Source organism: Trichosurus vulpecula, chromosome 3, assembly GCF_011100635.1.
Source record: "Trichosurus vulpecula isolate mTriVul1 chromosome 3, mTriVul1.pri, whole genome shotgun sequence".
In the NCBI taxonomy this organism is placed as follows: domain Eukaryota; kingdom Metazoa; phylum Chordata; class Mammalia; order Diprotodontia; family Phalangeridae; genus Trichosurus; species Trichosurus vulpecula.
Genome location: NC_050575.1, coordinates 29742122 through 29756476, shown reverse-complemented (window position 1 = coordinate 29756476; position 14355 = coordinate 29742122). Strand labels below are relative to the sequence as shown.

Genomic DNA, 14355 nt, shown 5'->3' with positions numbered 1-14355 from the left:
GGGGGGAAGGGGGAGGGGGACTCGACCCCCGCCTGCATAAATTATGCAAATTATCCAGGGTGCAGCACGGGGCCGACCTGCTGCCTCTCTCCATTCATTCTCTCAGGCGGGGGTGGGGGGTGGGGGGGTTGGGAGCGGGGAGCCCGATGGGGAGGGGGGGGAGAGGGATAGCCGGAGGGGATGGGGGCACCTATTGTTTTTCAGGGTATATAAGGTGTCCTGAGGCCAGTCGTGTGCCACACTCGGTGCTCACACGAGCTGATCACGGGCGAGATAGAAGCGGAGACAAGGCGGTCGCGTGGCCCCTCTTAGGCGGCCGAGCTCGGAAGTTTCCGGGAACTTTCAATTTCCTCCCCGTCTAGGGAACTTCGCTTAGGGGGAGGGGTCGGGCCGGGACTCCGAACTCCAAAAGTAAGTGGGCCCTGAAAAGAGCGCAACTCCCAGCAGAGCTGAGGAGCGACCTCGCACTGCATCCCTCACCCTTTCCCCTCCAAAAAGCATATTATTCTTTAACAACTCTTCTCTCTCTCGCTCTCTGTTTCCCTCCAGGAATGGCCTCTCTGGTGGACAGCAACCTCTCTGACTTCGAAAACAGCAGCGACCTGTCATGCTTTCTTACGGACGAGGAGGACAGCAGCGGGCTCCTGCAAGCCGCCTCCTCCGTGCAGCACTCGGAGCAGCGCCGGAGAGAAGAGCGGAGGGAGGACGAGGAAGAAGAGGAGAAGGAGCGCAAGAGACGGCGAGGCCGGGGCCGGGTAAGGAGCGAGGCACTGATGCACACCATCCGCAAGACCAGGCGGGTGAAGGCCAACGATCGCGAACGCAACCGGATGCACAACCTCAATGCGGCCCTGGACGAACTGCGAAGTGTGTTGCCCACCTTCCCAGATGATACCAAGCTCACCAAGATCGAGACCCTGCGCTTCGCTTACAACTACATCTGGGCCCTTGCCGAGACTCTGCGTCTTGCTGACCAGTGCTTGCAAGGGCCCCCCAAGGAGCTGCTCCTGCCCGCCTACCTCCACCCTGCCGACTCTCCCAGCTCGGCCAGCGATGGAGAATCGTGGATCTCCAGCGCTTCCCCAGCTGCAGCCTCCTCCTCCTCCTCCTCCTCTTCGTTCTCCCCACCCTCCTCCTGCTGCTCCTCATCCGCTCTCTCTAACCCCAGCAGCCCCGCAGCCTCTGAGGACTTTGGCTACGGGAACCCTGACCCCCTCTTCTTCCCGGGCCTGCCCAAAGACTTAGTCCACGGCGCTCCCTGTTTCGTGCCCTATCGCTAGCCAGGCCTGTGGCGCGCCCACACACAGACTTCTCTCTGACACACGCGGGCACATCACAAGTGACCTCGGGGAGGTCCCCTGAGCTCTAAAGGGGAGGAAGGGTGGAGGAGCAGGTATGGGTGTATGTGAGAGGGTGGGTGGGGATGCAGCTTAAAGACTGGGACCTCAGCGTGCTCAGCTATCCTGGGAGAAGCACGGGTTGGGGTTCGCCCTCGGGGCTCTAAGTCACCTAGCTCCCTCCAGCCCCTAGCAGAGTCCTTCACATTGCGTCCTTCCCTTTTGCACTTTGTGAACTTCCCCAAGACTCCCTTCTTTGTGGCGCCGCCGAGCTGAGCCCCCAGTGCCGGGGGAGTTAGCAAAGGGGCAGGTCAGCTGCTGAAGACGAGGTGAAAAGTCAATTTTACAATTTGTAGAACTCTAATGAAGAAAAACGAGCATGAAAATTTGGTTTGAACGGGCTGACAATACAATGAAAAGGCTTAAAAAGGAGAGACAAGGAGTGGGCTTCATGCATTATGGATCGTGACCTCCAGCACCGTCGTAGTGCTATAGAGAAGGGCTCAGCGCAGCAGACACGGGCTATTCAGCCGCGGCGCTCCATAGGAGTTTAATTTATTCAAGATGTTTCATTCATATGAAAATGTATTTTTGTACATAAAGAGTTTATTCTATTATTATGTATATGATCTAAAAGTTTACGCTTTCTGTATTTCAGATGCTCCGTGTAAATAAAAAGTTTTTGTTTGTTTTTTTTTCAATGTTTAAGTTTCTTTGGTACTTTGCTGACTCGGGCCTCTCGGCACTCCGAAGGCTGAGGACGTATGTCAACGTCTAGGGGAAGCTGCCACTCATGGTTGGGGAAGAGAAGGGGGCAAGGAGGGAGATGAGCCCTGTTCTAATAGTCCTCTATTCAAATTCTCACCCTCTGGTGTCATCAGACATTACAGAGTCTTTCTCTGGTCTCCCTAAAGTAAGGTTTAGTTTGAAGGGTCCTCTAAGGTCGTTTCATCGGCCCTGGCGTTTGGGGGCCACGGTTTCCTTCAACCTTAGAGAAAACCATTACCAGCTTTACCAGCTCATTCACAATAAACCAATTAAGATTTTCTCCGGGGGAATTAGCCCTGGGTGTGCCACTACCTGTAGAGGTGGGCTCTATAGGAAAGAAATTTCTTTTGAGTTACCGAGCATCAGCTGGCTCAGGTTTTCAAAGAGAGAGGATTAAAGAATCAATAGAGTGTGGCCATTGGCTAGGAAGTAAAGAGTGACAGGTGTGGGACACTGGGCAGGCTTGCTCTGGCTAGGCCACTCTCCCAACAGCCTGTTTGAAAGGGGAAATTGATTTGTAAACAATACATTAGAATTGTTCTCTATTGAAGTTTCCTGGCTGAATACCCAGGTTGCCCTCAAACATCAGCCCATTGGAATATGAATGACTGGTCACACTAGGAAGGTGTAGGGCTGCTTGTAAGTGGATGGGTGATTACATTTGCTCAGACACAGAGTGAGGGCTGGCCCACCAGCCTGTCTGCCTAGGAAAAGGCTAAACTGAAACTCCAGAGCAGTGCTCCAGGGTTGGATCTCTATGTTTGTTCAGTCAACTCCAAAGAAAACAACATTCTCACGGGGACTACAAAGGCTGAGGGGTCTTCATTTTTCGACAGTGAAATCAGTCATCCAAACAGTGGGACATTTTTTGGCTGTCTCCTGTTTATTTGTTGTTAGACAATTAGCTAACAAGGGGTATTAGTCGACAGGATCCTCTGTTTTTAATTTCAAAACTAGGGTAATTACAAGTGACAGTTCTGGAAGCTCTGACATGCATGGGGTGCTTTCCAAGAAGGACCAGAACAAAACTTCTCAGGCCAGGCCTCTTTGATTACACCAGGAGAGAATGGTGATAGAAAATGGGCTAGGGAAAGTGACAAATCCAACGCCACGGGAAAGAATGTTATGTTGAGAGTTGTCCAGAAACAGCTTTGAACAACTCCTTTTAGAAGCACGCCGCTGAACTCCTTTCTCCTAAAAACATGTAAATGATGAGCCCAGGTTACTAGGTGTTGCCTCAAGTAGCAGACCCGATATCTTAGAGCTGTCTCAACTAGCAGAGGCCTCAGCTTCTAGGCTACACAAATGTACCTTTGGGGCAAAGTAATGGGTAGTTTGGTGGGGTGGTCGATTGCGGATGCGTTCAAACAGACAAAGAGAGCACAACAATGGAAGGGAAGACTTAAGACACAGACCTCAGAATTCAGAAAGGAATTAATTGTTGGAAAACCTCTGAGGAAAAATAATCAGTTCAAGGATTTCTTTACCTCCTCTTTTCCTTCCTCCTCTCCCTTCCCTCTCCCCCCCCCCCCCCCCCCACTGAATTACATCCTTCCACTGGTTGCATTTGGCTTTATTTTTCTCATAATAAAGACAAGCATGTTCCTGGGAAGATGGGATTTCCAGTTTTCCTTATGCATAAGGGCTCTTGGAAATGACTCACTTCAGTCTTTGGCTGGGGGGCTCTTTCTGTTTGCAGAGGAAAGAGTAAATCCTCTATTTGTGTCTTCACCAAGGGTGTCTGTTCAGCCCTGCTGTAGGTGCACGTGTCTGGGATAGAGGGTAAGAACATTGGGTTTTGTCCTCTTTTTTTTCTTAAGCCCTCAGGAGACCCACCAGGAAACAAATCCCAAAGCTCTAGCTAGCATCCTGCAGCCAGTCCAGCGGCACAGGGTCTCAAGCCTTTGTCTCACACAGCTGTATGTAGCTGTAAGCAGCAGGCAAGGGCTTTAAAATAAGGAGAATCAGCATTACTGCCTCCCAGACCAAGAAAAGCAAACCATATTCCCAACTCTATAACAATAACAGGGAAGAAAAGTCCTTAATGACATCGATCGCTAAGGGCTCACCAGGACTACTGCTGTTCCCCACTCCCTGCTTAATGCTATTCTTCTAGGGAAGCCCAGCACATGTCCTCTCAAAAGGGGGTGGGGGGAAAGTAGTTTTTAAAAAGTAGAGAAAAGGTAGTTAAAAGCCTTGTCCACACATCTGGTGTGGTCTCTATACTATTGACCAGAATAGACAAGGTAAACAAGTATTTATCCAGAATTTTCTGGTCAATGGACACTAACATAGATAGCCTGCAGGGGCTACCAATGTTTAAAGAATGAGAAATGTTTTCTTTTTTTTAATTTAAGACAATCTATCCTGAGCAGAGTCCCAGAATTACCCCTAACTAGATTATGATCTTGTCCTTTTCTTGGCCTCAGTTTCCCTATTTATAAAATGAACATATTGGACAAGATGATCTTGAGGGTTTCTTCTGGTTCGAAAATGCTCTGTTTTAGAAGATGATCTGTCACTTATCTAATTCAGGCAATATTTGTTAAGGTCCTACTCTACACAAAGCCCAGTTTGGGTCCTTAGAAAGATAGATCAGGACTTTCCTTGGGCTCAGGCACATCTCTTAATTCTTATGCACATTTCTATGGCAAACAACCCTGTGAGTAAGTGTTATAAATGTTACTGATGTCATTTTACAGATGAAGGAACTAAGGCTCAGATTGGTCACAATGAAAGTAAAGTCAGGAAACAGGATTTGAACCCTCAACACAGCCAATGCTTTTTCCACTACCATCTTACCTCTCAGTACCATTTGCCCAAACCTTTGGTAGTCACACATGTACTGCTCAATACACATTATTTCTGTCCATTTTCACCTATGGGTGTTGCTTCCCTAACTAGATGGTGGGCTCACCAAAGACATAAACTTTTGTATCTTCCATAATATCTACTACAGAGACATGACTGTTGTAGACACCCAATAAATACTTGCAGATTGATGGCTGTCATTATGTTATTTTATAATGTTATCATTATGTTATATTATAGACATAGAAATAGGTAACTGGTCCTCCCAATGGTACCCCAACACCAGTAAATTGTTTTCTGAACTGAATCCAAGCTATCAGCTTGCTTTTCTATAATTTGCCCCTTACAAAGTGGAGGGGGACAGGGGGAATTTCATTTACTCTGAGATTCCCCGAGTTTACAAAGGACTGATGAATTCCTTTATTCAAACTTCCTTCCCAATGTATGAATCTCCTTTTCACCATCTCTTGTTGAGAACATCCATCTTCTGCTTGAACCCTTCTAGGGACGGTGAGCTTACTATCTCATGGGGCACTCTGCTCTGGTTATTACAAAGTTCTTTTTTTCTATTGAGCCTAAATCTGACACCAGATAACTTCCACCCATTCATCCTAATTCTCTCCTTTGTTAACTAAGAGAAATGTTTGTTTTCTATTGAAAGTTCTTCTGATATTTGAAGGTAGCTTTCAAAGCCCCACTAAGTCTTTTCTTCTCCAAGCAAAGCATCTCCAGGTCTTTCAACCGATCTCGATATGTTATAGTTTCAAGTCCTCTGGTCACTCTGTTCCAGCCTTACTCCAATTTATCAATATCTCTCTTACATGTGGCCCCAAAATTGAGCTAACCAATATAGATCTCAGTGGGACTATTACCTCCCTTACTGTGAATATGAGACTTTTATTAATGTGGTCTCCAAAGTCACTCTGTTGACTCATATTAAGATTTTAGTCAGCTAAAACCCCTGAGGTTTTTTCCTATGAAAAAGCCAGGTTTCTCTTCTTCTTGTTCTTAAACGATCTTTTTTTTTATTTAAGAGCAGAACTTTACATTTATCCTTCTTACATTTTATGGGATAACTTTTTGGAACAGAGACAAAGTGAAATACAATTATCAGGACTGTATAGTCCCCTCCATTTCCACTCTCCCCTATTTATCCAGGTTTATGAAAAAATAAATAAATAGGGCCAAGTAACAACAATTATATATAAAAATCAGACAAAGAAAGAACAAGTTTCTTTCAGTTAGAGAACTTCCCATCTTTACTCTCTAAAAACAAGTTCATCGATATTCTGAAGAGAGCATAAATTGGGGAAATAGAGCTGCAGATTACAGAAGCAGCCCAAAGCTAGCCATAGGGTAAAACGACAGACTACATAAATACTCATAGATCAACCTGGAGTCAGAGGATATGAGTTCAAATTCTTGTTTTGACATACTACCTGTGTACCCTTGGGTAATCATTTAACTTCTCTTGGTCCCAGTTTCCTCATTTTGAAAATGAGAGTTGAACATGATAACTTCTCAGGTTCTTTCCAGCTCTGAATCTGTGATTCTATTGTTGTACCTGAGTGATAGATTCAGAGTCAAGAGATTTGGGTCTGAATTCGAGCCTGAGGACATTACTTTTCTCTCCATGACTCAGATTCCTCATTTTCAAAACGAGGAGGTTGAACTACACAATCTTCAGTCATTCAAGTAATCAATGAATAAGCATTTATTTATTAAGCACTTACTATTTGCCAGACCCGGTACAAGGCAAACTAGGAATATAAGTGTAAAAACAAGACAATCCCTATATTTAAGGAGCTTACATTCTACTAGAGGATAAGAACATATATGAGAGAATAGAGGAGAAGTGACAGTAAATTATCACTCCCTTTCCAGTAGCAATATTGATTCTATTATTAGTACTTGAACAAGAGGTGAAAAATAGGACTAGGAGAGAATATATCAGTAAGGCAATAATAACAACATAGATGATAATTGTGAATATGCCTACATGGTTCTGTATCGTAAAGTATATGAGATTCTCCACATAGAAGGTAGAAGAAGTAAACCATTTATTCAGACACCAGAGAACCATTTATCTTATCTATCAGAGCAATAAAACAGTCCATACACAATATCACAACCTGGAGCCTCTCCATCCCAACACCTCTCCAATCCCCTGCTGGGGTCTTCCCCAAAACAAATTCACAGTACAGCTAAGTCATGAGGGTGGCTATTAGCAGCCATAACTGCACTCGCTCTCTCTCTCTCTCTCTCCCCATTTCCTGTGACATAACTTCCTTTTCTTGTCAGGAAGCTCCTCCCACCACATGTGACTTAGGCTTCCTGTGACATAAGCAGGTCACATGGCCTATTAATGGGTGGGAAAGATCTTCAAATCTAAATTGCTACTACAGAGAAGTGAGAAAGATAGCAGGTGGCAGTAGGCCAATTGACCAGCTACCTCTGATAGCTAAGCCCTGGTACCTTGATGTCCTTGTGTATGGCTGGAAGGATGAAGCATGGCCTAGAGGTCTGGGGCTGGATACATCTAGGGAGCTGAAGTGAAGACTGACTGACTCACCCTCCAAATCAGACAACTCTGACCTAGGGTAAATCCTGAAGCTGAGTGAATCAAAATGATCCTGGTGACCTCTCTGCCTCATGCAGCCTTGAAGAGCACACACACGTGCGCGCGCGCGCACGCACAGACACACACACACACACACACACACACACACACACACTTGAAACTACTGACAGACTTCTTAATTCACCAATAGCCTGACCTGTGGATTGGAAGCAAAAGTGGCATCATCATTTCAGCCTGTTGATTTTTTTTTTGGTTTCCTATTCCATTGTCCAACATCTTAGCTAGTCCTCCTAGCTTCATGTTATCTACATATTTGCTAAACATGTCATCTATGCTTTCATTCAAATCTAAATAAGGCCCAAGGAAAGTTGAACAAAATTAACTCTATAGAACCCTCCCAGCCTAGGTGGGGAAAGTCTGTTTAATTCAGGAAAATTCCATTTTTGATCATTAACTTTCAGTCAGCCTAGGCTAACTGCCCAATAGGTCCAAGTCCTAGGGTCTCATTTAGTTGAGAAAACAAGGGGGAGATGAGGAACAGAACTAAGATTCTCCCTTAGAAAGAGAATAACAGTGTATAGGAGACTGAAAGTCAAGGACAGAAGTATCCCTAAGACCTAGGATTTCCTCTCCTTTCAACATGAGGGAAAATATCACCCCTGGTTGAAATTAAGAAAGGGAGAAGTATGTTGAAGCCAGATCAAACAGGCTCTCAGATTATTAAATTTTCAGCGTGAGTATTGACGCTGAAGAAATTGGCAAAGGCTACAGATGAGGGCTTGGTGTATTGGTTTGTTTATTGTCTAGACTCCGGAAAGCAATGGAGAAAATGTTAGTAACCCAGATGAAATGTGAAAGTGTGTCAACTGTACAATATCATACACCCCTGAGAGATGCTGTAGAATTCCTACCAAAAAAAACCTTTGCTAAGATTGAAAAGGGAGGGTTATAAATCACTAGAGAGCCTACAACATACTGCTATATGTCTTAGTTATTTCATCCCTTTGATTCTCCAATTTCTTATTTATAAAATGAGTATAATCTGAAGGGGAGCTTTGACTAAAAGTACTTTGTTAATGATAAAGCACTACCTAAAAGTAAACTTGTAGGGTTATTTTGAAAATGTTTAAACAACTTCCAAGAAATCTCTGACTATCCTCGCATAATATAGATCAAACGCTCACTTTGTAATCACTTATTCTAAAATGATTCCCCCGCATAATATTGGCCCTAAACAAATGCTACTATGCAACAAAATAATTAATACATTATAACTGTAAATCCTATCCCAGGCCTGGTACCTTGAACTCACATGCAGTGTGGTTCAAATTTGGAGGCCTATCAATAATTAAGAGTCTGACAATAAGGACCTGTTGTTTGGCCCAGTGGCCACTAAATCTACCCACTTTCCACTAAGGAGCACATCTCGCTGGGTCTATGTATTCAGTCTTGACTAGATTCAGTCCTAGCGGGAGTCTGATCACCTAGAAGAGGGTCAGACTTCTCATATTCTTTGGCTCATTATGCCCCCCAACCCAGCTCCCAAGGAAAAATTATAAAAGATTTAGGTGTGGTTCATGGCTAGGACGTCCACAAAAGGGCTAAGTGGAAAGATACGTCATGAGTCAGGCATAAGACAGTAATTCCTCTGGATACAATAAATGCTAAATACAGATCACATTTGACAGAGACAAACTTAAAATAAGTAGTAACAATAGCTCTGAGCAAGATGATACTTAAAGCTCATGTAAACATTCCTCAAGTCTCTCTTTTTGCTAGGGAATTTAAAAGAACCTACCACACACACAAAAAATCAAAGTACCAGTTACCTTTGAAAACTCACCACTAAATGAGGATCTCTGAGTCCTCTGTACTGCAAGACTGGTTCTGTGGCTTACTTCAATTGTATTTGACATCTTCAACTTCGTCACCATTCCTGCAATGGAGCCTGAGACCCAGACGTCTTTTTCATTCAGCAGTTATCTTCTTGGCAGTAGTGAATCTTTTTCATCCTGCTAGTTGATACCATGACATCAGGACCTGCATCCATCTTTGTTCCTATCAGTTACCTTCTTCTTCTATGGACCTTTGACCCACAACATTTAGGAAAATGGTATCATTTTCCTACTGGTATCTTATCTGGTGCAATAGCAACTGATGTACACACCCACCTTCTTGTCTTTCTCCTCTACCCCTCACCAAGGAAAAGGTAGAGAGAGTGTCATCAAATAATAAAGCAGCTGACACAAAATTTAGAGAGTCCTTTACCTATAAATTATCTTTTTTTTCCACATCATGACCCTGTAAGCTAGGGGTTATTATTATCCAAGTTTTACAAGTGAAGAAACAAGATGAAACAAGTTTAAGTGACTTGGTCAAGTTCACATAGCTAGTAAGTGCAATTTATAGTCCAGTTCTTTTTGACAGTTCCAGCTCTATCTATCTATCTATCTGTCTATCTATCTATCTGTCTATCCATCTATCTATCTATCTATATCATGCTGCCTTTATGTAAGAGTATAGGCTTGGGATTTAACCTATTCACATTTAGAGTTTTCTACCATTAAATATATGTACATGCTCATGTACATATTACTTTTGTCTTTGAATCATAACCATTTCTGGATATAGAACATACACCCTCCAGAACAAACCCTCCTTCATAACAAAGAAAGACAATGAGCAAAAATCACCTATACATTTGCTCTAGTACTCCCCACACACACTCCTTCCCCCCTCTCAATAATTAGGAGGGAAGTACATTTCACTATCTCTTCCTCTTCAGGACTATCAATAGCTTTTTAGCTATACAGAGCTCAACTTAAAAATCTCTCTTAATCTGTCTCTCTCTCTCTCTCTCTCTCTCTCTCTCTCTCTCTCTCTCTCTCTCTCTCTTTTGCTCTCACTCTCACTCTCATCTAACTATGCTATTTTCAGATATGATTTAAGTATGGTTATTCAGATTTTCCTTTTCATGATGTTTTGGAAGGCCTATAAGCCTTAGATTGTCACCTTCCATATTATTTTCAAGTTCAGCATTCTTGTTTTGCAGAACTCTGATGTGTTCTTCCAATCTTGCCATCTTTTAATTTTATTCAGTTGATTTTTCTTCTGGGTTTCCATTGTTGCATTCCAATGCCACCATTATCTTTTGCTGAAAAATCTACCCTTTGGGAAAGTTTTTCTTCTGTTCTATAATTTCTAGTCTCTTATGAACTTATTCTTTTTCTCCTTAAGAACTCTAAATTTTCTTGCTATTTCTTAAGTATTTCCATTTAATTTTTAAACTGAAACTCTGAATCATTCTAGAAGTTCTTACAGTCATTTCGTTGTGATGGGGGGGAGGGGAGGAATTTGTTATAATTCCTTCATCTTCCTCAGGGGTATTTTTGATCCCATTTTTTTTTGTTTCAAATTGATTATTCATGAAAATGGTTCTTTTCATTGAATGTTTATTTCTCTTTAGCCATCCATTATCTGTCTTCATTAGTCATTCTCGTGATTTTTCTATGATTTCTTTGCTGTTTCTCTGTGATTTGTATTTAATGTTCTTGCTGTAAATGTCATGTTTTAAACCTTGAATCCTTACCCTTCAGTAGGCCAAGCACTGCTATTCATCCATCCTATCCCCCCAAATCCACCCCAAGCACTTGCCGACCGTTTTTTGTTCTCTTAGGCTTGAAGAGACAAAGGTAACCTGTCGGGATGATATGAGGGGATGCTATAGCTAGACCTATTTTTCACTTTTCCCAGTCAACTCCTCTGCAATCTAACCTCTCTGCAATTAATTTCCTTCGGTGCCTAGGCTGGCCCTGGAGGAGACAAAGGGGGCTGATTATGAGGGGGTTGAGAGAAGGTTGAGAACTGGGCAAATTTAGCCTGGAGAAGAGAAGACTCAAGAGGGATATAATGGTTATCTTCAAGAATTTGAAGAGCTGCCATATGGGAAAGGGATTAGAATTGCTCTGTTTGGCCCCAAAGGGCAGAATCAGGAGCCGTGGATGGAAGCTGCCAAGGGGTAAATTTAAGCTAGATGTCAGGAAAAAATTTCTAATAATTAGAGGCCTCTAAAAGCGGAATGGCCTGCCTCAAGAAGCAGTATATTTCCTTTTATTGAATGTCTTCAGGCAGAGGTTGCATGAACTCTTGTCAAGGATGTTACAGTGAGTATTCTTTTCCTATTAGGTTGGACTAACTGGCCAATGAGATCCCTTAACTCTCATATCCTGATTATTGCAAAGTCTACTTCTCCATCTTTCTATCTCTCCTGCTGGCTGCCTGTTTCCTCTTGTACAATATTAAGACATGTAACCAGCCTCCAACCTCACTACTTTTGGAGTCCTCCCTTCTTCATTCTCTTTTCCCACAGGTTCCACACTCCTCTATAGCCAACTCTTAGGATGACAAATTTAAAGATGGTAGGGAACTTTCTTCTCCCACAGCTTCCACACTCCACTATAGCCAACTCCTAGGATGATAAATTTAAAGATGGTAGGGAACTTAAAGATCAAATTCAACTCCACTATTATGTAAAGGAAGACATTAGTCCCAGAAAGGTTAAGCAACTTACATAGGGTTACATAATTAGGAAACATCTGAGATAAGATTCAAACCAAAGTCTTTTTGGTTGCTTGTCTAGTATTCTATCTACTGGACTATTCTGTCTCTCCACTCCTGTCCTTCACCCTCAAGCCTCAGGGTTAATCTGATTCACAGTACCTCAACCTATCCAGGGTGTGGGGTCCTCCTTAGTCCACAGCCATGGGATTAACTCCAAAAGCCGACATCTAAAACAAAGTTGGACTATTCCTACCACTGGGTCCCAGATATAAAAACATCTGAACTGATATTCTGACAAACTGGTCTTCAGTTTGGAGTTGGGTATTTTTCCCTAATAAGAATTGCATTGTTGCATGGTCTTTTAATTTTCCTCCTTTTGTCACTGTTATATTAGCTTCATTTTAAAATGTTTTGTCATTATATAGAGTGGACGTGAAGATGTGCTTTTGCTCTGCTACCTTCTAAGTTTTTATTTGCTATCCAAAATACTTTTCATATGTAGCTTGGCTCTCCAATACCATTACAGTTTCTGTAAGAGACAAAAGGAATATTTCAGAAAAGGCAAGTTGTGCTGGTAATCTGAAATGACAGAAACTGAGTGATTGAATATTTTTACAAAAATATAAATTGCCCAGATTAACAGAAAAGAAAAATAGGATGTTTAAATAACTTTATCACAGAAAAAGAAATAGAACAATCCATGAATGAACTCCCTACGGGGAAAAAAAACTAAAACAAAACCACAGGACCAGATGATTTACCAACAAATTCTACCAAACATCTGAAGAACAATAAATCCAAATACTGCATAAACTATTTTTTAAAAATAGGTAAAGAAGGAAGCCTACAAAATTCCTTCTATGGAACAAATATAATCTTGATACCCAAACCAGGGAGAGTCAAAACAGAAAAAGAAAACTACGAATGAATTTTTTCTAATGGATATTGATGGCAACATTTTTAAGCAAAATACCAGCAGGAATTATCCCAGGAATGTAGGGCTAGTTCAATATTAGGAAAACTTTAAGAATAATTGACTATACTAACAAGAAAAAAAAATATGATCATAGCAATAGATGCAGAAAAAGCTTTTAACAAAATCCAACACTCATTCCTGCTTAAGAAACAGAAATACTAGAAAGCGCAGTAATAAATAGAGCTTTCCTTAAAATGACAAGTAGTATCTATCTAAAAATCAAGAACAAGCATTATCTGTCATGGGGATAAGCTAGAAGCCTTTCCAATAAGATCAGGAGTGAAGTAAGGATGTCCATTATCATCATTATTATTCGGTATTGTAGTAGAAATGCTAGTTATAGCAATAAGACAGCAAAAAGATATTGAAGGAGTAAGCATAGGCAATAAGGAAATAAATATTTGCAGATAGTATGATGGCTTATTTAGAGTTAACTAAAAAAAATTGAAATAATTAAAAACTTCAACAAAGTGGCACGATATAAAATAAACAAATCATCAATATTTCTACATATACCAACAACACTCAGCAGGAAGAGATAGAGAAATCCCCTTTAAAAGAATTACAGAAATTATAAAATACTTGAGAATACATCTGCCAACACACTTACATGAACTATATGAAGAAAGTTACAGAACATTTTTTACACAAATAAAGGCAAATCTAAATAATTGGAAAAATATTAATTGCTCATGGGTAGGCTGAGATGATGTAATAAAAATGACAATACTATCTAAATTAATTCATTTATTCCATCTTATACCAATAAAAAAATCATATACAAATTCATTGGGAGGAACAAAAGGTCAAGAATATTAAAAGAATCAATGAAAAAAATGGGAAGGAAGGAGGCCTAGCAGTACCATACCTCAAACTACACTACAAAGCTGTAATGATCAAAACAATTTGGAAGAAATAGAGAAGATGATTAGTGGAACAGATTAGGTACATGATATACATGAGCAAATGAGTACAGTAACTTAGAATTTGATAAGCCTAAAGATCTCAGCTATTGCAGCAAGAACTCACTATTTGACAAAAACTATTGGAAAAACCAGAAAGTAGTCTGGCAAAAACTAGACGTAGACCAACATCTCACAGTGCAATATAAGCTCAAAATGACTACATGATTTAAACATAAATATGTTATGTTTAATATGATATCATAAGCAAGTTAGTGAAGCAGAGAAGAAAGTACCTGTCAAATCTACGCTTGTGGGTAGAGCTCATGATCAAAAAAGAGATAGAGAAATTCACAGAAAATAAAATGGATAATTTTGATTACATAAAATTGAAACTTTTTTTCACAAACAAAACTAATG

The 14355-nt window shown here is 41.4% G+C and overlaps 1 protein-coding gene across 1 annotated transcript; it reads left to right on the top strand.

The window, feature by feature from the left end:
- Positions 1-551: 551 nt before the first annotated feature.
- Positions 552-1280, top strand: NEUROG1 (neurogenin 1). The gene has a single exon (XM_036748389.1). The coding sequence runs from the start codon at positions 552-554 to the stop codon at positions 1278-1280; it is 729 nt and encodes a 242-aa protein (XP_036604284.1).
- Positions 1281-14355: the final 13075 nt, after the last annotated feature.